We start from the raw sequence: 27,490 nt of genomic DNA, 5'->3' as shown, positions 1-27,490 counted from the left end.
GCTCTGGGCTCCACGGACATCATCCTTGTGCCACGCTCAGGGTTCCATGGACATCATCCTCGTGCCACGCTCAGGGTTCCATGGACATCTTCCTCCTGCCACGCTCAGGGTTCCATGGGCATCATCCTCATGCCACGCTCAGGGTTCCATGGGCATATTCCTTGTGCCATGCTCAGGACTCCATGGGCATATTCCTCGTGCCACACTCAGGGCTCCATGGACATCATCCTCGTGCCACGCTCAGGGTTCCATGGACTTCATCCTTGTGCCACATTCAGGTTTCCATGCACATCATCCTTGTGCCACGCTCAGGGCTCCATGGGCATCTTCCTTGTGCCACGCTCAGGGTTCCATGGACATCATCCTCGTGCCACACTCAGGGTTCCAGGGACTTCATCCTTGTGCCACGCTCAGGGTTCCATGGATATCATCCTCGTACCACCCTCAGGGCTCCAAGGACATCTTCCTCGTGCCATGTTCAGGGTTCCATGGGCATCCTCATCGTGCCATGCTCAGGGTTCCATGGATATCTTCCTCGTGCCATGCTCAGGGTTCCATGGACATCTTCCTCGTGCCACGCTCAGGGTTCCATGGGCATCTTCCTCGTGCCACGCTCAGGGTTCCATGGGCATATTCCACGTGCCATGCTCAGGGTTCCATGGACATCATCCTCGTGCCATGTTCAGGGTTCCATGGACATCATCCTCGTGCCAAGCTCAGGGTTCCATGGACATCATCCTTGTGCCACGCTCAGGGTTCCATGGACATCATCCTCGTGCCATGCTCAGGGTTCCATGGACATCATCTTCGTGCCAAGCTCAGGGTTCCATGGACATCATCCTCGTGCCATGTCTTCCTCGAGCCATGCTCTGGGCTCCATGGACATCATCCTTGTGCCACGCTCAGGGTTCCATGGACATCTTCCTCGTGCCATGCTCAGGGTTCCATGGACATCATCCTCGTGCCACGCTCAGGGTTCCATGGACATCTTCCTCATGCCACGCTCAGGGTTCCATGGGCATCATCCTCATGCCACGCTCAGGTTCCATGGGCATATTCCTTGTGCCATGCTCAGGACTCCATGGGCATATTCCTTGTGCCACACTCAGGGCTCCATGGACTTCATCCTTGTGCTACATTCAGGTTTCCATGCACATCATCCTTGTGCCATTCTCAGGGTTCCATGGACATCATCCTCGTGCCATGCTCAGGGTTCCATGGACATCATCCTCGTGCCACCCTCAGGGCTCCAAGGACATCTTCCTCGTGCCATGTTCAGGGTTCCATGGGCATCCTCATCGTGCCATGCTCAGGGTTCCATGGATATCTTCCTCGTGCCATGCTCAGGGTTCCATGGACATCTTCCTCGTGCCACGCTCAGGGTTCCATGGGCATCTTCCTCGTGCCACGCTCAGGGTTCCATGGGCATATTCCACGTGCCATGCTCAGGGTTCCATGGACATCATCCTCGTGCCATGCTCAGGGTTCCATGGACATTATCCTCGTGCCACGCTCAGGGCTCCATGGACATCATCCTTCTGCCACCCTCAGGGCTCCAAGGACATCTTCCTCGTGCCATGTTCAGGGTTCCATGGGCATCCTCATCGTGCCATGCTCAGGGTTCCATGGATATCTTCCTCGTGCCATGCTCAGGGTTCCATGGACATCATCCTCGTGCCACGCTCAGGGTTCCATGGGCATCTTCCTCGTGCCACGCTCAGGGTTCCATGGGCATATTCCACGTGCCATGCTCAGGGTTCCATGGACATCATCCTCGTGCCATGCTCAGGGTTCCATGGACATCATCCTCGTGCCAAGCTCAGGGTTCCATGGACATCATCCTCGTGCCACGCTCAGGGTTCCATGGACATCATCCTCGTGCCATGCTCAGGGTTCCATGGACATCATCTTCGTGCCAAGCTCAGGGTTCCATGGACATCATCCTCGTTCCATGTCTTCCTCAAGCCATGCTCTGGGCTCCATGGACATCATCCTTGTGCCACGCTCAGGGTTCCATGGACATCATCCTCGTGCCACGCTCAGGGTTCCATGGACATCTTCCTCCTGCCACGCTCAGGGTTCCATGGGCATCATCCTCATGCCACGCTCAGGGTTCCATGGGCATATTCCTTGTGCCATGCTCAGGACTCCATGGGCATATTCCTCGTGCCACACTCAGGGCTCCATGGACATCATCCTTGTGCCACGCTCAGGGTTCCATGGACTTCATCCTTGTGCCACATTCAGGTTTCCATGCACATCATCCTTCTGCCACGCTCAGGGTTCCATGGGCATCTTCCTTGTGCCACGCTCAGGGTTCCATGGACATCATCCTCGTGCCACACTCAGGGTTCCAGGGACTTCATCCTTGTGCCACATTCAGGTTTCCATGCACATCATCCTTGTGCCACGCTCAGGGCTCCATGGACATCATCGTCGTGCCATGCTCAGGGTTCCATGGACATCATTCTCGTGCCAAGCTCAGGGTTCCATGGACATCATCCTCGTGCCATGTCTTTCTCGAGCCAAGCTCAGGGCTCCATGGACATCATCCTCGTGCCACCCTCAGGGCTCCAAGGACATCTTCCTCGTGCCATGTTCAGGGTTCCATGGGCATCCTCATCGTGCCATGCTCAGGGTTCCATGGATATCTTCCTCGTGCCATGCTCAGGGTTCCATGGACATCTTCCTCGTGCCACGCTCAGGGTTCCATGGGCATCTTCCTCGTGCCACGCTCAGGGTTCCATGGGCATATTCCACGTGCCATGCTCAGGGTTCCATGGACATCATCCTCGTGCCATGCTCAGGGTTCCATGGACATCATCCTCGTGCCAAGCTCAGGGTTCCATGGACATCATCCTCGTGCCACGCTCAGGGTTCCATGGACATCATCCTCGTGCCATGCTCAGGGTTCCATGGACATCAACTTCGTGCCAAGCTCAGGGTTCCATGGACATCATCCTCGTGCCATGTCTTCCTCGAGCCATGCTCTGGGCTCCATGGACATCATCCTTGTGCCACGCTCAGGGTTCCATGGACATCTTCCTCGTGCCATGCTCAGGGTTCCATGGACATCATCCTCGTGCCACGCTCAGGGTTCCATGGACATCTTCCTCATGCCACGCTCAGGGTTCCATGGGCATCATCCTCATGCCACGCTCAGGTTCCATGGGCATATTCCTTGTGCCATGCTCAGGACTCCATGGGCATATTCCTTGTGCCACACTCAGGGCTCCATGGACTTCATCCTTGTGCTACATTCAGGTTTCCATGCACATCATCCTTGTGCCATTCTCAGGGTTCCATGGACATCATCCTCGTGCCATGCTCAGGGTTCCATGGACATCATCCTCATGCCACGCTCAGTGTTCCATGGACATCATCCTCGTGCCATGCTCAGGGTTCTATGGACATCATTCTCGTGCCATGCTCAGGGTTCCATGGACATCTTCCTTGTGCCACGCTCAGGGTTCCATGGGCATCTTCCTCGTGCCACGCTCAGGGTTCCATGGGCATCATCCTCGTGCCACGCTCAGGGCTCCATTGACATCATCTTCGTGCCACGCTCAGGGTTCCATGGACATCATCCTCGTGCCACGCTCAGGGCTCCATGGACATCATCCTTCTGCCACGCTCAGGGTCCATGGACATCATCCTCGTGCCACTATCAGGGTTCCATTGACATCGTTCTTGTGCCATGCTTAGGGTTCCATGGACATCATCCCTGTGCCATACTCAGGGTTCCACTTGCCATGCTCAGGGTTCCATAGACACCTTCCTCATGCCACGCTCAGGGTTCCATGGACATCATCCTTGTGCCACGCTCAGGGTTCCATGGACTTCATCCTCGGGCCACTCTCAGGGTTCCATGGACATCTTTCTTGTGCCATGCTCAGGGTTCCATGGACATTATCCCTGTGCCATACTCATGGTTCCATGGACATCTTCCACTTGCCATGCTCAGGGTTCCATAGACACCTTCCTCATGCCACGCTCTGGGCTCCATGGACATCATCCTCGTGCCATGCTCAAGGTTCCATGGACATCATCCTTGTGCCGTGCTCATGGTTCCATGGACATCATCCTCGTGCCACGCTCAGTGTTCCATGGACATCATGTTCCTCGCGCCATGCTCAGGGTTCCATAGAAATCATCATCCTCGTGCCATGCTCAGGGTTCCATGGACATCATCCTCGTGCCACGCTCAAGGCTCCATGGACATTATCCTTATGCCATGCTCAGGGTCCATTGACATCATCCTCGTGCCACGCTCAGGGTTCATTGGACATCTTTCTTGTGCCATGCTCAGGGTTCTATGGACATCATCCTCGTGCCACGCTCAGGGCTCCATTGACATCATCCTCGTGCCATGGTCAGGGTTCCATGGAAATCATCCTCGTGCCATGGTCAGGGGTCCATGGAAATCATCCTTGTGCCATGCTCAGGGTTCCATGGAGATCTTCCTCATGCCATGCTCAGGGTTCCATGGAGATCTTCCTCGTTCATGCTCAGGGTTCCATGGACATCATCCTCGTGCCATGCTCAGGGTTCCATAGAAATCATCATGCTCATGCCATGCTCAGTGTTCTATGGAAATCATCATCCTCGTGCCACCCTCACTGTTCCATGGAAATCATTATCCTCGTGCCATGCTCAGGGTTCCATGGACATCATCCTCGTGCCACGCTCAGGGCTCCAAGGACATCATTCTTCTGCCACGCTCAGGGTCCATGGACATCATCCTCGTGCCACTCTCAGGGTTCCATGGACATCTTTCTTGTGCCATGCTCAGGGTTCCATGGACATCATCCCTGTGCCATACTCAGGGTTCCATGGACATCTTCCACTTGCCATGCTAAGGGTTCCATAGACACCTTCCTCATGCCACGCTCAGGGTTCCATGGACATCATCCTCGTGCCACGCTCAGGGTTCCATGGACTTCATCCTCGGGCCATTCTCAGGGTTCCATGGACATCATCCTCGTGCCGTGCTCATGGTTCCATGGACATCATCCTCGTGCCACGCTCAGTGTTCCATGGACATCATGTTCCTCGCGCCATGCTCAGGGTTCCATAGAAATCATCATCCTCGTGCCATGCTCAGGGTTCCATGGACATCATCCTCGTGCCACGCTCAAGGCTCCATGGACATTATCCTTATGCCATGCTCAGGGTCCATTGACATCATCCTCGTGCCACGCTCAGGGTTCATTGGACATCTTTCTTGTGCCATGCTCAGGGTTCTATGGACATCATCCTCGTGCCACGCTCAGGGCTCCATTGACATCATCCTCGTGCCATGGTCAGGGTTCCATGGAAATCATCCTCGTGCCATGGTCAGGGGTCCATGGAAATCATCCTTGTGCCATGCTCAGGGTTCCATGGAGATCTTCCTCATGCCATGCTCAGGGTTCCATGGAGATCTTCCTCGTTCATGCTCAGGGTTCCATGGACATCATCCTCGTGCCATGCTCAGGGTTCCATAGAAATCATCATGCTCATGCCATGCTCAGTGTTCTATGGAAATCATCATCCTCGTGCCACCCTCACTGTTCCATGGAAATCATTATCCTCGTGCCATGCTCAGGGTTCCATGGACATCATCCTCGTGCCACGCTCAGGGCTCCAAGGACATCATTCTTCTGCCACGCTCAGGGTCCATGGACATCATCCTCGTGCCACTCTCAGGGTTCCATGGACATCTTTCTTGTGCCATGCTCAGGGTTCCATGGACATCATCCCTGTGCCATACTCAGGGTTCCATGGACATCTTCCACTTGCCATGCTAAGGGTTCCATAGACACCTTCCTCATGCCACGCTCAGGGTTCCATGGACATCATCCTCGTGCCACGCTCAGGGTTCCATGGACTTCATCCTCGGGCCATTCTCAGGGTTCCATGGACATCATCCTCGTGCCATGCTCCGGGTTCCATGGACATCATCCTTGTGCCGTGTTCATGGTTCCATGGACATCATCCTCGTGCCAAGCTCAGGGTTCCACGGACATCATCCTTGGGCCATGCTCAGGGCTCCATGGACATCATCCTCGTGCCACGCTCAGGGCTACATGGACATTATCCTTATGCCACGCTCAGGGTCCATTGACATCATCCTCGTGCCACGCTCAGGGTTCCATGGACATCATCCTCGTGCCATGCTCAGGGTTCCATGGACTTCATCCTCGAGCCATTCTCAGGGTTCCATGGACATCATCCTCGTGCCAAGCTCAGGGTTCCATGGACATCATCCTTTTGCCGTGCTCATGGTTCCATGGACATCATCCTCGTGCCAAGCTCAGGGTTCCATGGACATCATCCTCGTACCATACTCAGGGTTCCATGGACATCTTCCACTTGCCATGCTCAGGGTTCCATAGACAACTTCCTCATGCCACACTCAGGGCTCCATGGACATCATCCTTGTGCCACGCTCAGGGTCCATGGACATCATCCTCGTCCACGCTCAGGTTTCCATGGACATCATTCTTGTGCCATGCTCAGGGTTCCATGGACATCATCCCTGTGCCATACTCAGGGTTCCATGGACATCTTCCACATGCCATGCTCAAGGTTCCATGGACATCTTCCTCATGCCATGCTCAGGGTTCCATGGACATCATCCTCGTGCTACGCGCAGGGTTCTATGGACATCTTCCTTGTGCCAGGCTCAGGGTTCCATGGACATCATCTTCCTCGTGCCATGCTCAGGGTTCCATGGACATCATCCTCGCACCACGCTCAGGGTTCCATGGACATCAGCCTCGTGCCACGCTCAGGATTCCATGGGCATCTTCCTCGTGCCACGCTCAGGGCTCCATGGACATCAGCCTCGCGCCACGCTCAGGGTTCCATGGACATCAGCCTCGTGCCACGATCAGGGTTCCATTGGCATCATCCTCGTGCCATGCTCAGGGTTCCATGGACACCTTCCTCGTGCCATGCTCAAGGTTCCATGGACATCTTCCTCATGCCATGCTCAAGGTTCCATGAACATCACAGGGTTACTGACTTTTGCAATTGTATTTGCTCTCCCTTCTTGCTTCTCCACTCTTTATGACTTCTTACGCTCTGTTCTCTCCTCCTCTCCCTTTTTCCCTTTTCCTGTATCCTCCCCACCTCCCCTTACTTTCTTTTATGCACTTAATCTATCAGAATTGTCCCTGGACCTAGTATGATAGCAACCTTGTCTGTCTCCTCCTCCCGCCCCTTACTGGTAAACGCCCCAACCCCCCCCCCCACTCCAGTACTATCTGAAATGTCGTCAGGCCTAGTATAATAGTCGCTTGTTTTGTTCCTTCCCTACCTTTCTGCACCCCTCTCCCTCACCTTTTGTTTTTCTCCGGCTCTCAGAAATGTCGTCAGGCCTAATACGGTAGTCGCCAGTCTGTTTCCTTTTCCTTCCCACTCTCCCCCTCCCTTCCTTATCTATGTCTTAGCTCTTGCACTATCTGAATGTCGTCAGGCCGAGTACGATAGTGAATTTCACATCCTTACTGTTCATTACCTGTAAGAATGTCATTGTATTTTCCCTTGTTCCCTCCCTTGACTTGAAGCACTTTGAAACACATTGTGCATAGGCGCTATATAAACTATCATATAATATCATATCATCCTCGTGCCATGCTCAGGGTTCTATGGACATCATCCTTGTGCAATGCTCAGAGTTCCATGGACATCATCCTCGTGCCATGCTCAGGGTTCCATGGACATCTTCCTTGTGCCATGCTCAGGGTTCTATGGACATCATCCTTGTGCAAGGCTCAGAGTTCCATGGACTTCATCCTTGGGCCATGCTCAGGGCTCCATGGACATCATCCTTGTGCCATGCTCAGGGTTCCATGGACATCTTCCTTGTGCCATGCTCAGGGTTCCATGGACATCATACTCGTGCCATGCTCAGGGTTCCACGGACATCATCCTTGGGCCATGCTCAGGGCTCCATGGACATCATCCTCGTGCCATGCTCAGGGTTCCATGGACATCTTCCTTGTGCCATGCTCAGGGTTCCATGGACATCATCCTCGTGCCATGCTCAGGGTTCCACAGACATCATCCTTGTGCCACGCTCAGGGCTCCATGGACATCATCGTCGTGCCATGGTCAGGGTTCCATGGAAATCATCCTCGTGCCATGCTCAGGGTTCCATGGACATCTTTCTCGTGCCATGCTCAGGGTTCAATTGACATCATCCTCATGCTGTGCTCATGGTTCCATGGACATCATCCTCGTACCACGCTCAGGGTTCCATTGACATCATGTTCCTCGCGCCACGCTCATTGTTCTATGGAAATCATCATCCTCGTGCCATGCTCAGGGTTCCAGGGATATCATCCTCGTGCCACGCTCAGGGCTCATGGACATCATCATTGTGCCACGCTCAGGGTTCCATGGATGTCATCCTCACACCATGCTCAGGGTTCCATGGACACCTTCCTCGCGCCATGGTCAGGGTTCCATGGACATCATCCTCCTGCCATACTAAGGTTTCCATTGACATCTTCCTCGCGCCATGCTCAGGGGTCCATGGATGTCATCCTCACACCATGGTCAGGGTTCCATGGACATCTTCCTCGTGCCATGGTCGGGGTTCCATGGAGATCTTCCTCGTGACAAGCTCAGGGTTCCATGGACATCATCCCTCTGCCATACTCAGGTTTCCATTGACATCTTCCACTTGCCATGCTCAGGGTTCCATGGGCATCTTCCTCGTGCCACTCTCAGAGTTCCATGAACATCCTCCTCGTGCCATGGTCAGGGTTCCATGGATGTCATCCTCACACCATGCTCAGGGTTCCATGGACATCTCCCGCGTGCCATGCTCAGGGCTCCATGGACATCATCCTCCTGCCACGCTCAGGGTTCCATGGACTTCATCCTTGTGCCACATTCAGGTTTCCATGCACATCATCCTTGTGCCACGCTCAGGGCTCCATGGACATCATCCTCGTGCCATGCTCAGGGTTCCATGGACATCATTCTCGTGCCAAGCTCAGGGTTCCATGGACATCATCCTTGTGCCACGCTCAGGGTTCCATGGGCATCTTCCTTGTGCCACGCTCAGGGCTCCATGGACATCATCCTCCTGCCACGCTCAGGGTTCCATGGACTTCATCCTTGTGCCACATTCAGGTTTCCATGCACATCATCCTTGTGCCACGCTCAGGGCTCCATGGACATCATCCTCGTGCCATGCTCAGGGTTCCATGGACATCATTCTCGTGCCAAGCTCAGGGTTCCATGGACATCATCCTCGTGCCATGTCTTTCTCGAGCCAAGCTCAGGGCTCCATGGACATCATCCTCGTGCCACCCTCAGGGCTCCAAGGACATCTTCCTCGTGCCATGTTCAGGGTTCCATGGGCATCCTCATCGTGCCATGCTCAGGGTTCCATGGATATCTTCCTCGTGCCATGCTCAGGGTTCCATGGACATCTTCCTCGTGCCACGCTCAGGGTTCCATGGGCATCTTCCTCGTGCCACGCTCAGGGTTCCATGGGCATATTCCACGTGCCATGCTCAGGGTTCCATGGACATCATCCTCGTGCCATGCTCAGGGTTCCATGGACATCATCCTCGTGCCAAGCTCAGGGTTCCATGGACATCATCCTCGTGCCACGCTCAGGGTTCCATGGACATCATCCTCGTGCCATGCTCAGGGTTCCATGGACATCATCTTCGTGCCAAGCTCAGGGTTCCATGGACATCATCCTCGTGCCATGTCTTCCTCGAGCCATGCTCTGGGCTCCATGGACATCATCCTTGTGCCACGCTCAGGGTTCCATGGACATCTTCCTCTTGCCAAGCTCAGGGTTCCATGGACATCATCCTCGTGCCACGCTCAGGGTTCCATGGACATCTTCCTCATGCCACGCTCAGGGTTCCATGGGCATCATCCTCATGCCACGCTCAGGTTCCATGGGCATATTCCTTGTGCCATGCTCAGGACTCCATGGGCATATTCCTTGTGCCACACTCAGGGCTCCATGGACTTCATCCTTGTGCCACATTCAGGTTTCCATGGACATCTTCCTCTTGCCAAGCTCAGGGTTCCATGGACATCATCCTCGTGCCACGCTCAGGGTTCCATGGACATCTTCCTCATGCCACGCTCAGGGTTCCATGGGCATCATCCTCATGCCATGCTCAGGTTCCATGGGCATATTCCTTGTGCCATGCTCAGGACTCCATGGGCATATTCCTTGTGCCACACTCAGGGCTCCATGGACTTCATCCTTGTGCCACATTCAGGTTTCCATGCACATCATCCTTCTGCCACGCTCAGGGTTCCATGGGCATCTTCCTTGTGCCACGCTCAGGGTTCCATGGACATCATCCTCGTGCCACACTCAGGGTTCCAGGGACTTCATCCTTGTGCCACATTCAGGTTTCCATGCACATCATCCTTGTGCCACGCTCAGGGCTCCATGGACATCATCCTCGTGCCATGCTCAGGGTTCCATGGACATCATTCTCGTGCCAAGCTCAGGGTTCCATGGACATCATCCTCGTGCCATGTCTTTCTCGAGCCAAGCTCAGGGCTCCATGGACATCATCCTCGTGCCACCCTCAGGGCTCCAAGGACATCTTCCTCGTGCCATGTACAGGGTTCCATGGGCATCCTCATCGTGCCATGCTCAGGGTTCCATGGATATCTTCCTCGTGCCATGCTCAGGGTTCCATGGACATCTTCCTCGTGCCACGCTCAGGGTTCCATGGGCATCTTCCTCGTGCCACGCTCAGGGTTCCATGGGCATATTCCACGTGCCATGCTCAGGGTTCCATGGACATCATCCTCGTGCCATGCTCAGGGTTCCATGGACATCATCCTCGTGCCAAGCTCAGGGTTCCATGGACATCATCCTCGTGCCACGCTCAGGGTTCCATGGACATCATCTTCGTGCCATGCTCAGGGTTCCATGGACATCATCTTCGTGCCAAGCTCAGGGTTCCATGGACATCATCCTCGTGCCATGTCTTCCTCGAGCCATGCTCTGGGCTCCATGGACATCATCCTTGTGCCACGCTCAGGGTTCCATGGACATCTTCCTCGTGCCATGCTCAGGGTTCCATGGACATCATCCTCGTGCCACGCTCAGGGTTCCATGGACATCTTCCTCATGCCACGCTCAGGGTTCCATGGGCATCATCCTCATGCCACGCTCAGGTTCCATGGGCATATTCCTTGTGCCATGCTCAGGACTCCATGGGCATATTCCTTGTGCCACACTCAGGGCTCCATGGACTTCATCCTTGTGCTACATTCAGGTTTCCATGCACATCATCCTTGTGCCATTCTCAGGGTTCCATGGACATCATCCTCGTGCCATGCTCAGGGTTCCATGGACATCATCCTCATGCCACGCTCAGTGTTCCATGGACATCATCCTCGTGCCATGCTCAGGGTTCCATGGACATCATTCTCGTGCCATGCTCAGGGTTCCATGGACATCTTCCTTGTGCCACGGTCAGGGTTCCATGGGCATCTTCCTCGTGCCACGCTCAGGGTTCCATGGGCATCATCCTCGTGCCACGCTCAGGGCTCCATTGACATCATCCTCGTGCCACGCTCAGGGTTCCATGGACATCATCCTCGTGCCACGCTCAGGGCTCCATTGACATCATCCTTCTGCCACGCTCAGGGTCCATGGACATCATCCTCGTGCCACTATCAGGGTTCCATTGACATCTTTCTTGTGCCATGCTCAGGGTTCCATGGACATCATCCCTGTGCCATACTCAGGGTTCCACTTGCCATGCTCAGGGTTCCATAGACACCTTCCTCATGCCACGCTCAGGGTTCCATGGACATCATCCTTGTGCCACGCTCAGGGTTCCATGGACTTCATCCTCGGGCCACTCTCAGGGTTCCATGGACATCTTTCTTGTGCCATGCTCAGGGTTCCATGGACATTATCCCTGTGCCATACTCATGGTTCCATGGACATCTTCCACTTGCCATGCTCAGGGTTCCATAGACACCTTCCTCATGCCACGCTCTGGGCTCCATGGACATCATCCTCGTGCCATGCTCAAGGTTCCATGGACATCATCCTTGTGCCGTGCTCATGGTTCCATGGACATCATCCTCGTGCCATGCTCAGGGTTCCATGGACATCATCCTCGTGCCACGCTCAAGGCTCCATGGACATTATCCTTATGCCATGCTCAGGGTCCATTGACATCATCCTCGTGCCACGCTCAGGGTTCCATGGACATCTTTCTTGTGCCATGCTCAGGGTTCTATGGACATCATCCTCGTGCCACGCTCAGGGCTCCATTGACATCATCCTCGTGCCATGGTCAGGGTTCCATGGAAATCATCCTCGTGCCATGGTCAGGGGTCCATGGAAATCATCCTTGTGCCATGCTCAGGGTTCCATGGAGATCTTCCTCATGCCATGCTCAGGGTTCCATGGAGATCTTCCTCGTGCATGCTCAGGGTTCCATGGACATCATCCTCATGCCATGCTCAGGGTTCCATAGAAATCATCATGCTCATGCCATGCTCAGTGTTCTATGGAAATCATCATCCTCGTGCTACCCTCACTGTTCCATGGAAATCATTATCCTCGTGCCATGCTCAGGGTTCCATGGACATCATCCTCGTGCCACGCTCAGGGCTCCAAGGACATCATTCTTCTGCCACGCTCAGGGTCCATGGACATCATCCTCGTGCCACTCTCAGGGTTCCATGGACATCTTTCTTGTGCCATGCTCAGGGTTCCATGGACATCATCCCTGTGCCATACTCAGGGTTCCATGGACATCTTCCACTTGCCATGCTCAGGGTTCCATAGACACCTTCCTCATGCCACGCTCAGGGTTCCATGGACATCATCCTCGTGCCACGCTCAGGGTTCCATGGACTTCATCCTCGGGCCATTCTCAGGGTTCCATGGACATCATCCTCGTGCCATGCTCCGGGTTCCATGGACATCATCCTTGTGCCGTGTTCATGGTTCCATGGACATCATCCTCGTGCCACGCTCAGGGTTCCACGGACATCATCCTTGGGCCATGCTCAGGGCTCCATGGACATCATCCTCGTGCCACGCTCAGGGATCCATGGACATTATCCTTATGCCACGCTCAGGGTCCATTGACATCATCCTCGTGCCACGCTCAGGGTTCCATGGACATCATCCTCGTGCCATGCTCAGGGTTCCATGGACTTCATCCTCGGGCCATTCTCAGGGTTCCATGGACATCATCCTCGTGCCATGCTCAGGGTTCCATGGACATCATCCTTTTGCCGTGCTCATGGTTCCATGGACATCATCCTCGTGCCAAGCTCAGGGTTCCATGGACATCATCCTCGTGCCATACTCAGGGTTCCATGGACATCTTCCACTTGCCATGCTCAGGGTTCCATAGACAACTTCCTCATGCCACACTCAGGGCTCCATGGACATCATCCTTGTGCCACGCTCAGGGTCCATGGACATCATCCTCGTCCACGCTCAGGTTTCCATGGACATCATTCTTGTGCCATGCTCAGGGTTCCATGGACATCATCCCTGTGCCATACTCAGGGTTCCATGGACATCTTCCACATGCCATGCTCAAGGTTCCATGGACATCTTCCTCATGCCATGCTCAGGGTTCCATGGACATCATCCTCGTGCTACGCGCAGGGTTCTATGGACATCTTCCTTGTGCCAGGCTCAGGGTTCCATGGACATCATCTTCCTCGTGCCATGCTCAGGGTTCCATGGACATCATCCTCGCACCACGCTCAGGGTTCCATGGACATCAGCCTCGTGCCACGCTCAGGATTCCATGGGCATCTTCCTCGTGCCACGCTCAGGGCTCCATGGACATCAGCCTCGCGCCACGCTCAGGGTTCCATGGACATCAGCCTCGTGCCACGATCAGGGTTCCATTGGCATCATCCTCGTGCCATGCTCAGGGTTCCATGGACACCTTCCTCGTGCCATGCTCAAGGTTCCATGGACATCTTCCTCATGCCATGCTCAAGGTTCCATGAACATCACAGGGTTACTGACTTTTGCAATTGTATTTGCTCTCCCTTCTTGCTTCTCCACTCTTTATGACTTCTTACGCTCTGTTCTCTCCTCCTCTCCCTTTTTCCCTTTTCCTGTATCCTCCCCGCCTCCCCTTACTTTCTTTTATGCACTTAATCTATCAGAATTGTCCCTGGACCTAGTATGATAGCAACCTTGTCTGTCTCCTCCTCCCGCCCCTTACTGGTAAACGCCCCAACCCCCCCCCCACTCCAGTACTATCTGAAATGTCGTCAGGCCTAGTATAATAGTCGCTTGTTTTGTTCCTTCCCTACCTTTCTGCACCCCTCTCCCTCACCTTTTGTTTTTCTCCGGCTCTCAGAAATGTCGTCAGGCCTAGTACAGTAGTTGCCTCTCTGTTTCCATTTCCTTCCCACTTCCCCCCTCCCTTCCTTATCTATGTCTTAGCTCTTGCACTATCTGAATGTCGTCAGGCCGAGTACGATAGCGAATTTCACATCCTTACTGTTCATTACCTGTAAGAATGTCATTGTATTTTCCCTTGTTCCCTCCCTTGACTTGAAGCACTTTGAAACACATTGTGCATAGGCGCTATATAAACTATCATATAATATCATATCATCCTCGTGCCATGCTCAGGGTTCTATGGACATCATCCTTGTGCAATGCTCAGAGTTCCATGGACATCATCCTCGTGCCATGCTCAGGGTTCCATGGACATCTTCCTTGTGCCATGCTCAGGGTTCTATGGACATCATCCTTGTGCAAGGCTCAGAGTTCCATGGACTTCATCCTTGGGCCATGCTCAGGGCTCCATGGACATCATCCTTGTGCCATGCTCAGGGTTCCATGGACATCTTCCTTGTGCCATGCTCAGGGTTCCATGGACATCATACTCGTGCCATGCTCAGGGTTCCACGGACATCATCCTTGGGCCATGCTCAGGGCTCCATGGACATCATCCTCGTGCCATGCTCAGGGTTCCATGGACATCTTCCTTGTGCCATGCTCAGGGTTCCATGGACATCATCCTCGTGCCATGCTCAGGGTTCCACGGACATCATCCTTGTGCCACGCTCAGGGCTCCATGGACATCATCGTCGTGCCATGGTCAGGGTTCCATGGTAATCATCCACGTGCCATGCTCAGGGTTCCATGGACATCTTTCTCGTGCCATGCTCAGGGTTCAATTGACATCATCCTCATGCTGTGCTCATGGTTCCATGGACATCATCCTCGTACCACGCTCAGGGTTCCATTGACATCATGTTCCTCGCGCCATGCTCATTGTTCTATGGAAATCATCATCCTCGTGCCATGCTCAGGGTTCCAGGCATATCATCCTCGTGCCACGCTCAGGGCTCATGGACATCATCCTTGTGCCACGCTCAGGGTTCCATGGATGTCATCCTCACACCATGCTCAGGGTTCCATGGACACCTTCCTCGCGCCATGGTCAGGGTTCCATGGACATCATCCTCCTGCCATACTCAGGTTTCCATTGACATCTTCCTCGCGCCATGCTCAGGGGTCCATGGATGTCATCCTCACACCATGGTCAGGGTTCCATGGACATCTTCCTCGTGCCATGGTCGGGGTTCCATGGAGATCTTCCTCGTGCCACGCTCAGGGTTCCATGGGCATATTCCACGTGCCATGCTCAGGGTTCCATGGACATCATCCTCGTGCCATGCTCAGGGTTCCATGGACATCATCCTCGTGCCAAGCTCAGGGTTCCATGGACAGCATCCTCGTGCCACGCTCAGGGTTCCATGGACATCATCCTTGTGCCACGCTCAGGGTTCCATGGGCATCTTCCTCGTGCCACGCTCAGGGTTCCATGGGCATCATCCTCGTGCCACGCTCAGGGCTCCATTGACATCATCCTCGTGCCACGCTCAGGGTTGCATGGACATCATCCTCGTGCCACGCTCAGGGCTCCATGGACATCACCCTTCTGCCACCCTCAGGGCTCCAAGGACATCTTCCTCGTGCCATGTTCAGGGTTCCATGGGCATCCTCATCGTGCCATGCTCAGGGTTCCATGGATATCTTCCTCGTGCCATGCTCAGGGTTCCATGGACATCTTCCTCGTGCCACGCTCAGGGTTCCATGGGCATCTTCCTCGTGCCATGCTCAGGGTTCCATGGACATCATCCTCGTGCCATGCTCAGGGTTCCATGGACATCATCCTTGTGCCAAGCTCAGGGTTCCATGGACATCATCCTCGTGCCACGCTCAGGGTTCCATGGACATCATCCTCGTGCCATGCTCAGGGTTCCATGGACATCATCTTCGTGCCAAGCTCAGGGTTCCATGGACATCATCCTCGTGCCATGTCTTCCTCGAGCCATGCTCTGGGCTCCATGGACATCATCCTTGTGCCACGCTCAGGGTTCCATGGACATCATCCTCGTGCCACGCTCAGGGTTCCATGGGCATCATCCTCATGCCACGCTCAGGGTTCCATGGGCATATTCCTTGTGCCATGCTCAGGACTCCATGGGCATATTCCTCGTGCCACACTCAGGGCTCCATGGACATCATCCTCGTGCCACGCTCAGGATTCCATGGACTTCATCCTTGTGCCACATTCAGGTTTCCATGCACATCATCCTTGTGCCACGCTCAGGGTTCCATGGGCATCTTCCTTGTGCCACGCTCAGGGTTCCATGGACATCATCCTCGTGCCACACTCAGGGTTCCATGGACTTCATCCTTGTGCCACATTCAGGTTTCCATGCACATCATCCTTGTGCCACGCTCAGGGCTCCATGGACATCATCCTCGTGCCATGCTCAGGGTTCCATGGACATCATTCTCGTGCCAAGCTCAGGGTTCCATGGACATCATCCTCATGCCATGTCTTTCTCGAGCCAAGCTCAGGGCTCCATGGACATCATCCTCATGCCACCCTCAGGGCTCCAAGGACATCTTCCTCGTGCCATGTTCAGGGTTCCATGGGCATCCTCATCGTGCCATGCTCAGGGTTCCATGGATATCTTCCTCGTGCCATGCTCAGGGTTCTATGGACATCTTCCTCGTGCCACGCTCAGGGTTCCATGGGCATCTTCCTCGTGCCACGCTCAGGGTTCCATGGGCATATTCCACGTGCCATGCTCAGGGTTCCATGGACATCATCCTCGTGCCATGCTCAGGGTTCCATGGACATCATCCTCGTGCCAAGCTCAGGGTTCCATGGACAGCATCCTCGTGCCACGCTCAGGGTTCCATGGACATCATCCTCGTGCCATGCTCAGGGTTCCATGGACATCTTCCTCATGCCACGCTCAGGGTTCCATGGGCATCATCCTCATGCCACGCTCAGGTTCCATGGGCATATTCCTTGTGCCATGCTCAGGACTCCATGGGCATATTCCTTGTGCCACACTCAGGGCTCCATGGACTTCATCCTTGTGCTACATTCAGGTTTCCATGCACATCATCCTTGTGCCATTCTCAGGGTTCCATGGACATCATCCTCGTGCCATGCTCAGGGTTCCATGGACATCATCCTCGTGCCACGCTCAGTGTTCCATGGACATCATCCTCGTGCCATGCTCAGGGTTCCATGGACATCATTCTCGTGCCATGCTCAGGGTTCCATGGACATCTTCCTTGTGCCACGCTCAGGGTTCCATGGACATCTTACTCGTGCCACGCTCAGGGTTCCACGGACATCTTCCTCATGCCACGCTCAGGGTTCCATGGACATCTTCCTCGTGCCACGCTCAGGGTTCCATGGATATCTTCCTCGTTCCATGCTCAGGGTTCCATTCAATGACAAAGGAAAGGGGAACGATGCGCAAGGGATAAGAAGGGTTGAGAACAGCTCAGTAGCATGAAGGATAACATGCCCCTGCGCGCTACACTCTGTTTCATGAAGATGTGTCTCTTGCAAGAACACAGTGGGCCTCATTCCGAGATTGGAGGTAGTCATGGTGCTATTTGCGCCATTACTGCCTCCAATAACGGTACTGGCACCGGTTTTGTTCAATGGGGACTTACCCGTGTAGTCCGACCTTTGCAGGACCGGTAAGTCCCCATTGAAAAAGCCATTCCCCATTCCCATTTGAGCCCTCATAGGGCTCAATCGGAATGGGGAAGTAGCTACTAACAGTACCGCAATTTGCAGTACCGTTATTAGCTCTGAAGTCCCTTAACGGGACCCGTCCATAACACCTGGTCAGACCAGGCGTTAAAGGAAGGACCCGCTAAGGGACCTCGTAGTAGGACGGTAAGGGATTACCGGCACCGGTCTCCTTAACGTTGCCCAGTATCCCTTACCGCCCTACTCGGAATGAGGCCCAGTATCTGTTTTATTATTTTTTTAAGGGTAAGGGCAGAGAGTGGTCTTCTTTCCACTGGATTCTAGAGCATGTTTGCCTTCCTTTAGCGGTGAAGCACTGTTTGCCAACGGCATGTCTATATGTCCAAAGGGATGATCAGGAATTAAGATTTTGGTAGGAATACCTGGCATACCACTGTTTGCTGCAACTGAGACTGCAAATGAATGAAAATGAAAATAGGACCCGGGATGTAAAGGTTTGGGGTGGAAAAAAAGGCTAGCATTATTTAAAATAATCTTTTCACACACTAGGCTGTAGGCTTCACTCGTCGCATATCTTGAGCAGTCCTTACACATTAAAGATACCGGTCAACAATAGTATCTTGCAATTCTGGTGAGGTTATCGCGTCCAGCAGGTGTAGTCAATCTCTTGCTGCCCAGCTATTTTGGTCTGAAACTGGCACGATTCCACACCATTCAGAGTAAAACGATGGGAGTAGGAACATGTGGCGGGCCGCAGGTTGCCTACTACTCATTCCTGGTTACCTCTCAAGTCTGCCTAACAGAATAGAATTATAGTAATCGAGACCTTACTACATGACGTAATAGGAGAGGATTGTGGCTTTAGCACCTCGCCACAAGGGCTGGAACGGGGGTAACGGCCCGGCAGCCCGAGTTAATGCCCCGAGTGAAGTCAGGAATACGTGCTGATATTAGCGGTTCCAGCATGCGTTTCATGGAACCTGATTAGCTCCTCCCCCCGTCCCAGGTGCTAATGTTACTTAAAAGCATAATCAAATAAAGTCTAAATGATGTCCTTGTCGGGGAGCCACATGACTCATTACTGCTGTTGCCACCCTAGTAAAAAAAAGGTACCAGTGCGTAACACTCTTGAAGTCAATACGCTGGGGCCTGTGGTTTTGGGCATATTCCTTGTGGTATTAGAGGTTTGCTCACATTACTCCTAGAGCAAACATCTTAATTGGCTACTGCAAAGTGCCTGGAAACCTCATCTAAGGGGCGTTATGCTGGTATCTCCCATTATTTTACAATAAGGTTTCTGTCCATTCTAGAGGCGTGTGGCCTGGTATTCCTCAGGACGTGCACATCATACTTTATTGAACACCCTTACTCTTCCATGTTTATACCCAGGGATCGCTGTATCCACATGGAGCACGCGGTCTGCCACATGTGGTTTGGCCACTGTGTGTGGGAGAGGTGGGGGGTGGTGTCTGCAGGGATTGCACCCTCGCGTGTTAAACCAATACTTTGTTCATTTTCTCAATACCTGGCACGAGGAAGGTTGTGCATCTCCCAACTATGCCTATCGTATAGTAGAACAGCTGCCCTCGACATGATATGGCAATGCCCTGCATGCAACCACCTGGCACATGATGGCACTATCTGCCACGTGAGACCCTGGGCATGCCAGTGCAATGATTGCCACATGGTGTGATTACCTAGCTGGGCACAGGCCAGGCACCAACAACTGTGAAGCATGCAAACCTGTTCCCATCCTACTGGAAATGTGGGGGCGGGCGGGGGAGTCATGCAGGAGTGATGAGCCTGTTCCTGACGTGGGCTTTCTCACAGCAAACTCTGACTCACAAAGGAGAGCTGGGCAGTAACATCTGGACAAAGGAACCCAATCATCCTGAAGCCCACGATCACGTCCTTCACTTTGTGAGCATGTAGCTTTGGATCATTTATAAAGTATCTGCGGCGCCCCTTCAAGTGACTGCACCCATGCCTTCCTATATCACCAATGACAGGCAGATCTGGCATCGATCACAGACCCACCTTGGCATAGGGATGGCATAGAACTAGAGGTTCTGCACTTCAGAATCTCACAATGGACTGTGCAGAAGGAGTCACTGATGCCCACTCACAGAGGGCAGGGAAGCACTGGTGGGACAGGAACACAAGCCAAGATCAACTCACATTCTAAGAGTAAAGGTTATGCAGCATTTTAACCCACAAGGTTTTCAGCGGGTCAAGGAAGGGGAGACGAATAAAGAAAAATGTATTAAAGCGGTAAATCTTGCCCCCTGGGCAGCTCGTAGTTCTCCCCTCCCCACACGAGCCCCCACCCAGTCTCGTGAACTCATTCTAATCTTCATCGGATTAACAAATCTGATAGGCTCATTTCTCTGGAACTCCACCTCCTTGGGCTCATCAGGTCACTGCCTCTTCATCTCTGACTCTCTGCATCTCCCCCTCCCCTCCTGTCATCTTCATCTCCTCCCCTATTTCTCTCTTCACATGTTCCTTTTTCACTCCTCCTCCTCAGCTTTTCAACTCCCCACCCCCCTTCTCTCCACCAGTCACTTCCTCCTCGACTCTTATCACCTCCAGCCTCGCCTTTCTCAGCAACTTCCTTCTCCGAACACCCACAGCACTGTGCTCTCGCGGTCTCTCTTGTATTTATGACCTCTCAGCTTGTGTGAAACTAGGACTCCCGCGCTAAACCATGGTGCTATTAGCACCATGGTCGATGCCGGAGTCCGCCATGGCGGAATGGGGAATTACCACCCCATTCCGAGGTTGGTGGGGCGGTAATTCCTCATGCCGCCATGGCCCTTCCCCATTCCCATTTTTGCCCCATAGGGCTCAATGGGAATGGGGAAGGCGCTAATTACGGTACCGCAAATTGCGGTACCGTAATTAGCACCAAGGTCCCTTAGCGGGGTGTAAATTTCACCAAGGTACCTGCAAAAAGCAGGTGTTAAAGTGTGAATCTGGCGTTAAGGGTTTAACGGCGCCGCAGCCTTTTACGGCGCCGTTAACCCCTTAACGCCAGGGTTGTAATGAGGCCCTGTGTGTTATTCATTGCAGTTAAATAAATTCCCCTCATTAGGAGATCATGCTTTGATAGTAGGTTTGTTCTACTGAATTCTTCGAGTGTATATAAGGCCGGGCGGCCATTTTGGATTCTCTGTTGGCATGAGGCATGCACATGATGGGAGAGTTTTATACCGGGAAGTAAATCCCGCGCTGCTTGGGCTCCAATCGCTCTCTGCAGGCCACTCACCCCAAACAATATTCCAGTAAGTAGTGCCTTTCTCATGTCCTCAAAATCAGAATATAAAGGGTCCTTGGGCACAGAGCCTGTTTTATGGAGCAAATGGAATTATGCCTAAAATTATTCATAAGATTATGAATGTCAGCAGGTACCACACTTGGATAGAATTATAAATGTTACTTACCTATGTCTTAGATCATAACTCAACCCAAACTCTCACCCCCATATCACTATGCTTACTCTACTCTACACCATCACTCATTTAGAGTGCAGCTACACCTCTCGATCAACTTCGGCCTAGCTGCTCACATACGAACATTACCCCATAACACCTCATCATTCTAATAAAACGCAGCTATATCCCACTGACAAACCAGCAGAGCTGCACACATAAGCGTCCTAAAGGCATAACGCAGCCAGAACCCGGTCTTGGTGTCCACCCGCCAGACTGCACACATTCAACTGATATCAAAACCACCAATACCACCAGACCTAATGCTAGGATGCAGCTACCAACAGGTAATTACATCAGCTCCACACATAACTGGTGCACCCACGACACCTTATTCCCTCAACTGACCTGGACTACGGTCCCCAAGGGTGTTCAAGCTACCAGTGCTTTGAGGTCATACCAATGATATATAGAGCGCTATATAAATGCAAAATAACATAACATAACATACACCCGCCACCATCTCTAGCAAAATGCGGTACATTCTTACGAAGAGGTTTAGGTCTGTAGTCGATGAGTGTCACTGGGTTGACAACGGAGTCTTCCTCACCCCACCCTCAGACCATGTTTCATGGAGTGGGTGGTGGCACCTGGCCCCAACGGTGCCCTTCTCAGACCCACGCCAATGGTCCACCTAGCAACCTTTGTCACAGTTAAACGTTTAGACTCTTCCAGATCTACCACTTAAGTATTTTGCGGCGTGCCTCAGTGTGTTGCTAATGCCACAACTTGAGATGTTCAAAGCAGCACAGTGTGTGTCAAGCATCTACAGTCTGTTTTATTTATAGTCACAACACTAAGAGCCTCATTACACGGTAGGCGGTAATGGTTAACGGCCACCGTTAATGGTAACGGTGACCGTTAACCATTACCACCTTACTACGAGGTCCCTTAGCGGGTTGGTGCTTTAACGCCTGCTTTTTGCAGGCGTTAAAAACCAACCCGCTAAGGGACCTTGGTGCTAATTACGGCACCACAAAATTGCGGTGCCGTAATTAGCTCCTTCCCCATTCCCATTATGCCCTATGGGGCAAAAATGGGGAAGGGCAATGGTGGAAGGGGGAATTACCGCCCCGCCAACCTTGGAATAGGGTGGTAATTTCCCTTTCCACCAAGGCGGTGCCGGTAATTTACCGGCATGGTCCAGGGTGCTAATAGCACCCTGGATTACCGCCTTCCGTGTAATGAGGCCCTAAGACACATTGCTTGCCCAGAAGTCTGCATTCATTGCATTCCATATAAATACGCTCACTGTGGGGGAGAGTTAAGGGGGAAGGGGGTGAGTTAATATTATAATAAGCATTACATGTACTCCATCAAGGCATGATGACCCGAAGGTCATGTATGAATCCAGCTCTAATGCATTGCTGTTCATGGCTTCCACTGAAGGCCATTAGTAGGAATAGCTCTCTGGGAATGCTGGGACCTCCTGCTGGGGCCCCATGGCAGGGGATTACGGGGTTCATCACCCACTGCTGTCACATCAGGACAGGAGGACACAGGCGGCCATTCACAACATAACACCAGAGATGGGGAGCTCTCATCTGGGGGAGTACTTCACCTTGGAATTCAGAGGCAGCTCCAGCTTCCATCTCACTGCCCATCAGAGGTCACCAGGATCCTCTCAGTGAAGGACTTGACCATAGCTGAGAGCCCCCCAACCCCTGTCTTACCAAGTGTCCCAGGCGTGACGAGGGAGACCCAAGGGGAGTCCACCAGTTCTCCAGACCCCCCACTAGGGACAAGCATCTCATAGTATGTCATCAGCTCAATGGAATGAAATGAACCAAGCCCTCCCACGCACATGCCTACGGGGCAAAGGTCGGTCTGTATGATAATTACCTGTCCTTCTATTCCAGGGCACAAGTCTGAGGCGGCTGAAGATGGACTCCCACTAATCGTCGGATCAACCATCGGTGGGGTTGCCGTCTTGCTCATGTTGGCCACCATCATCCTTGTCGTCACCGTCAAAAGGTGAGGATTCTCGGTGTGTAATTAATACTAGACACGCATGAGGTTGTTGTACAGGCAATGTGTGTGATGTGTCTGTTTGTGAAATGGCCTAGCAGCATGACATCACTCCGGATTCTAGAGGGGAAGTCATTGATATTCAATGGAGAAGAAGCAGAAGCGAACCGTTAGCAGCACTTACACAACTATCTCTGTTGCAAGGGGCAGTAGGGTGAGTTCTGGCTTGGAGGTCTCTCTCCCAGAGCCATATGCAAGGACACATGAAATGCAACAGGTAAAAAGATGTAATTCACATTGTAGTCCATGGGTCTGCGTAAAGTGCCTGTAAGAGTAAAGGCAGATGTAATTCACATTGTAGTCCATGGATCTGCGTAAGGTGCCTGTAAGAGTTAAGGCAGGTGTGATGAGCAGCGTTAGCCCATAGGTCTGCGTCAGGTGCCTGTAAGAGTAAAGGCAGGTGTGATGAACAGTGTTAGACCATAGGTCTGCGTCAGGTGCCTGTATCAGTAAAGGCAGGTGTGATGAGCAGTGTTAGACCTTGGATCTGCGTAAGGTGCCTGTAAGAGTAATTGCAGGTGTGATGAGCAGTGTTAGACCATAGGTCTGCGTCAGGTGCCTGTATCAGTAAAGGCAGGTGTGATGAGCAGTGTTAGACCATGGGTCTGCATCAGGTGCCTGTAAGAGTAAAGACAGGTGTGATGAGCAATGTTAGACCATAGGTCTGCGTCAGGTGCATGTATCAGTAAAGGCAGGTGTGATGAGCAGTGTTAGACCATAGTTCTGTGCCAGGTGCCTGTAAGAGTAATTGCAGGTGTGATGAGCAGTGTTAGACCATAGGTTTGCGTCAGGTGCCTGTATCAGTAAAGGCAGGTGTGATGAGCAGTGTTAGACCATGGGTCTGCATCAGGTGCCTGTAAGAGTAAAGACAGGCGTGATGAGCAATGTTAGACCATAGATCTGTGTAAGGTACCTGTAAGAGTAAAGGCAGGTGTGATGAGCAGTGTTAGACTTTGGATCTGCGCCAGGTGCCTGTAAGAGTAAAGGCAGGTGTGATGAGCAGTGTTAGACCATGGGTCTGCGTAAGTTGCGTGTAAGAGTAAACACAGGTGTGATGAGCAGTGTTAGTCCATAGGTCTGCGTCAGGTGCCTGTATCAGTAAAGGCAGGTGTGATGGACAGTGTTAGACCATGGATCTGCATCAGGTGCCTGTTAGAGTAAAGGCAGGTGTGATGAGCAGTGTTTTAGGCCATGGATCTGCATCAGGTGCCTGTAAGAGTAAAGGCAGGTGTGATGAGCAGTGTTAGACCATAGGTCTGCGTCAGGTGCCTGTAAGAGTAACGGCAGGTGTGATGAGCAGTGTTAGACCATAGGTCTGCGTCAGGTGCCTGTAAGAGTAAAGGCAGGTGTGATGCACAGTGTTAAACCATAGGTCTGCGTCAGGTGCCTGTATCAGTAAAGGCAGGTGTGATGAGCAGTGTTAGACCATGGGTCTGCGTCAGGTGCCTGTATCAGTAAAGGCAGGTGTGATGAGCAGTGTTAGACCATGGGTCTGCGTCAGGTGCCTGTATCAGTAAAGGCAGGTGTAATGAGCAGTGTTAAACCATGGCTCTGCGTAAGGTGCCTGTGAGAGTAAAGGCAGGTGTGATGAGCAGTGTTAGATCATGGATCTGCGTCAGGTGCCTGTAAGAGTAAAGGCAGGTGTGATGAGCAGTGTTAGACCATAGGTCTGCATCAGGTGCCTGTATCAGTAAAGGCAGGTGTGATGAGCAGTGTTAGATCATGGATCTGCGTCAGGTGCCTGTAAGAGTAAAGGCAGGTGTGATGAGCAGTGTTAGTCCATGGGTCTGCATAAGGAGCCTGTAAGAGTAAAGGCAGGCGTGGTGCACCTGTGAAGGAGATATGTGCAGTGTCAGGCAGAATCATCTTCCTCACTGCTCATCTGTGACAGGGCAGCAGAGTTAAACCAAGCCCTTCATGTTAGTGATTGGGAGAGCTATGTCAGACCGGCACATATACTCGCACTGCTCAATGGTTCTCCATTTCTAAGCACACTCCAAACATATCCTTACCAAGGTGTTATTTCTCAGACACCGAGGAGTTCCGAGAGCCCAATGAACTGAAGTCCTTTATGACGTCACAACACTCCGCAGTGACTTGCAAAATGCTTGTAAGCGTTGTAGGGGGGTATTTTATGTTTTATAATGCATGGTGCCTCCATCGACCTAGCTTCATAAAAGGGCCAGGTAAGCACCTGAGCATGAACCTACCGGTTCAGGCCCTGTGTGACATTAGCTTTGTACCTCCCATTTTATATCCAGTTCAGACGGCTGCAAAAATAAATGGGATGCTTTGTGTGTGTTTCATTGCTGATTATGGCTGTTGCACTGTTAGATTATTTTAAAGTAGTTCATTATTTTGCATTAGGCCCTGCTATAATCTTGTGCCATTGTTTACATTAGTCTGTGTAACTCTCCACCGCCACTCCCACTCGGTGCTTACATCCCACTCCTAGGACTGCATCTCCCGGCACTCCTAGCGTCATGGCTCTCCTTACGTCATCTACCACCACCGCAGGACTTGGAGGGTCCACGTAGGCAGGAAGCACCTCAGCAGAGCCAGTTTCGGTCCTAGTTTGTCGTTTTGCAGGCCAAGTTGTCTCGGGGGGATAGCTCAGGGGCAACGTGCTCTCTTTGGAAGCAAGACGATCTGAAGCAACAGAGGTTCGATCCTTGCGTCTGCACTTAGTGTTTTCTGCTGTCCCTAAAGAGGCATACCACAACTCACATTTTATAATTATTTGTAGTTTGAACTATTTCAGCTCCAACTCTACCATGCTGCTACCGTTTGGACTTTCCCTGTTCCTGGTATACAGCCAATGGAGAAGTTCCTTGATACAATCACTGATAGGGATTGTGTAATAGCTGACTCAACACATGGTTGGGTTTGCATACATTTTCAAACAACACCACCCTTTCTCACTGCTTCTATCTCCGACTTGGACCCAGAACGCCAAAGTCCTGAAGATGTGCACCACTGTAGTCATGAAGACACTCTTGTGTTACCACCAACTTGGTACTATCATACCTTTTATTGGTGACTTGGGCCAATTTCTAGCTCTGCAAGATCTTGACGTAGTCCATCACATGTTCATATCTCCGCTGATTGACAACAAATGTTGACACCATCTAATGGAACAAACTGTTACTTGCGATCAATCTAACTCTTCTTACCCATATGGACACTGACATAAAATACCAATGTTTACGCCAAATATTCATCAGGGATGTGACATTACGGTATGAAACTGTTTGACCCGTTGCCTGTCCAGGTCCATTTAAAAGGCTCTTTCCAATGTTAACATTCAACCAATCTATGAGAACATTTCCTGCAGTTCGACGCCAATGCCATTTAGGAGGAAACAAAATCTTCTTTTGGTCCAATTTAAAAATGATTTAACCAAAATATCACTGCCAGTTGACTTCAAAAATTCCGTTCAAGACAACCTACATTTCCATAAGGATATTTCTTAGCAGGTTTGTGATACAAATGCCTCTTTGATTTGCCAAAAGAGTAACCAAACTGTTTACTACTTGGATTCCTCCCAAGGTAAAATTGGCTTAATCGCCTTACCACAGAAAAGAGATCGACTGGAGAAAATCAACCGTTCCAAAGGATCTGAGTGTTGTCAAGGAGGCTCCTAGCGCTTACAAGCTCATTTTTGGAGCAAGAAGAGATTTCTTCAAAATAGGATCTTGCCATTAGAGAGTAGACAGAGAAGGCATTATCAGTTTGCTAATGACTTTTTAAACCCCACCTCTACCCACAGTAGCACATCTTCTTCTCAAGAGTAACTTGAGACCTTGATCTACTAGTTTATCACTTAGCGTGACCATGTTTGGAAATAGATACAGAATCATTCTCCTATTAGCAGCCCATACAGCATTGAAGGCTCAAACTCTGCAACTTTGAGATTCAATTTACACACCGAGGCAA

General features: G+C 52.1%; 1 protein-coding gene across 2 annotated transcripts in view; it reads left to right on the top strand.

Moving 5' to 3' along the window:
* Positions 1–27,490, top strand: part of LOC138580098 (ephrin type-B receptor 5-like) — a 761,617-nt gene that overhangs the window by 454,213 nt on the left and 279,914 nt on the right. For both annotated transcript variants that reach the window (XM_069650378.1, XM_069650379.1), the window contains one exon: positions 23,386–23,500. In XM_069650378.1, coding sequence (XP_069506479.1) covers positions 23,386–23,500 — 115 coding nt within the window. The remainder of the gene's footprint in view (positions 1–23,385; positions 23,501–27,490) is intronic.

This window comes from Ambystoma mexicanum, chromosome 3p, assembly GCF_040938575.1.
Source record: "Ambystoma mexicanum isolate Mex_15411 chromosome 3p, UKY_AmexF1_1, whole genome shotgun sequence".
Taxonomy (NCBI): Eukaryota; Metazoa; Chordata; class Amphibia; order Caudata; family Ambystomatidae; genus Ambystoma; species Ambystoma mexicanum.
Note: the sequence above shows the minus strand (reverse complement) of the source record. Positions and strands in the feature narration are given on the sequence as shown.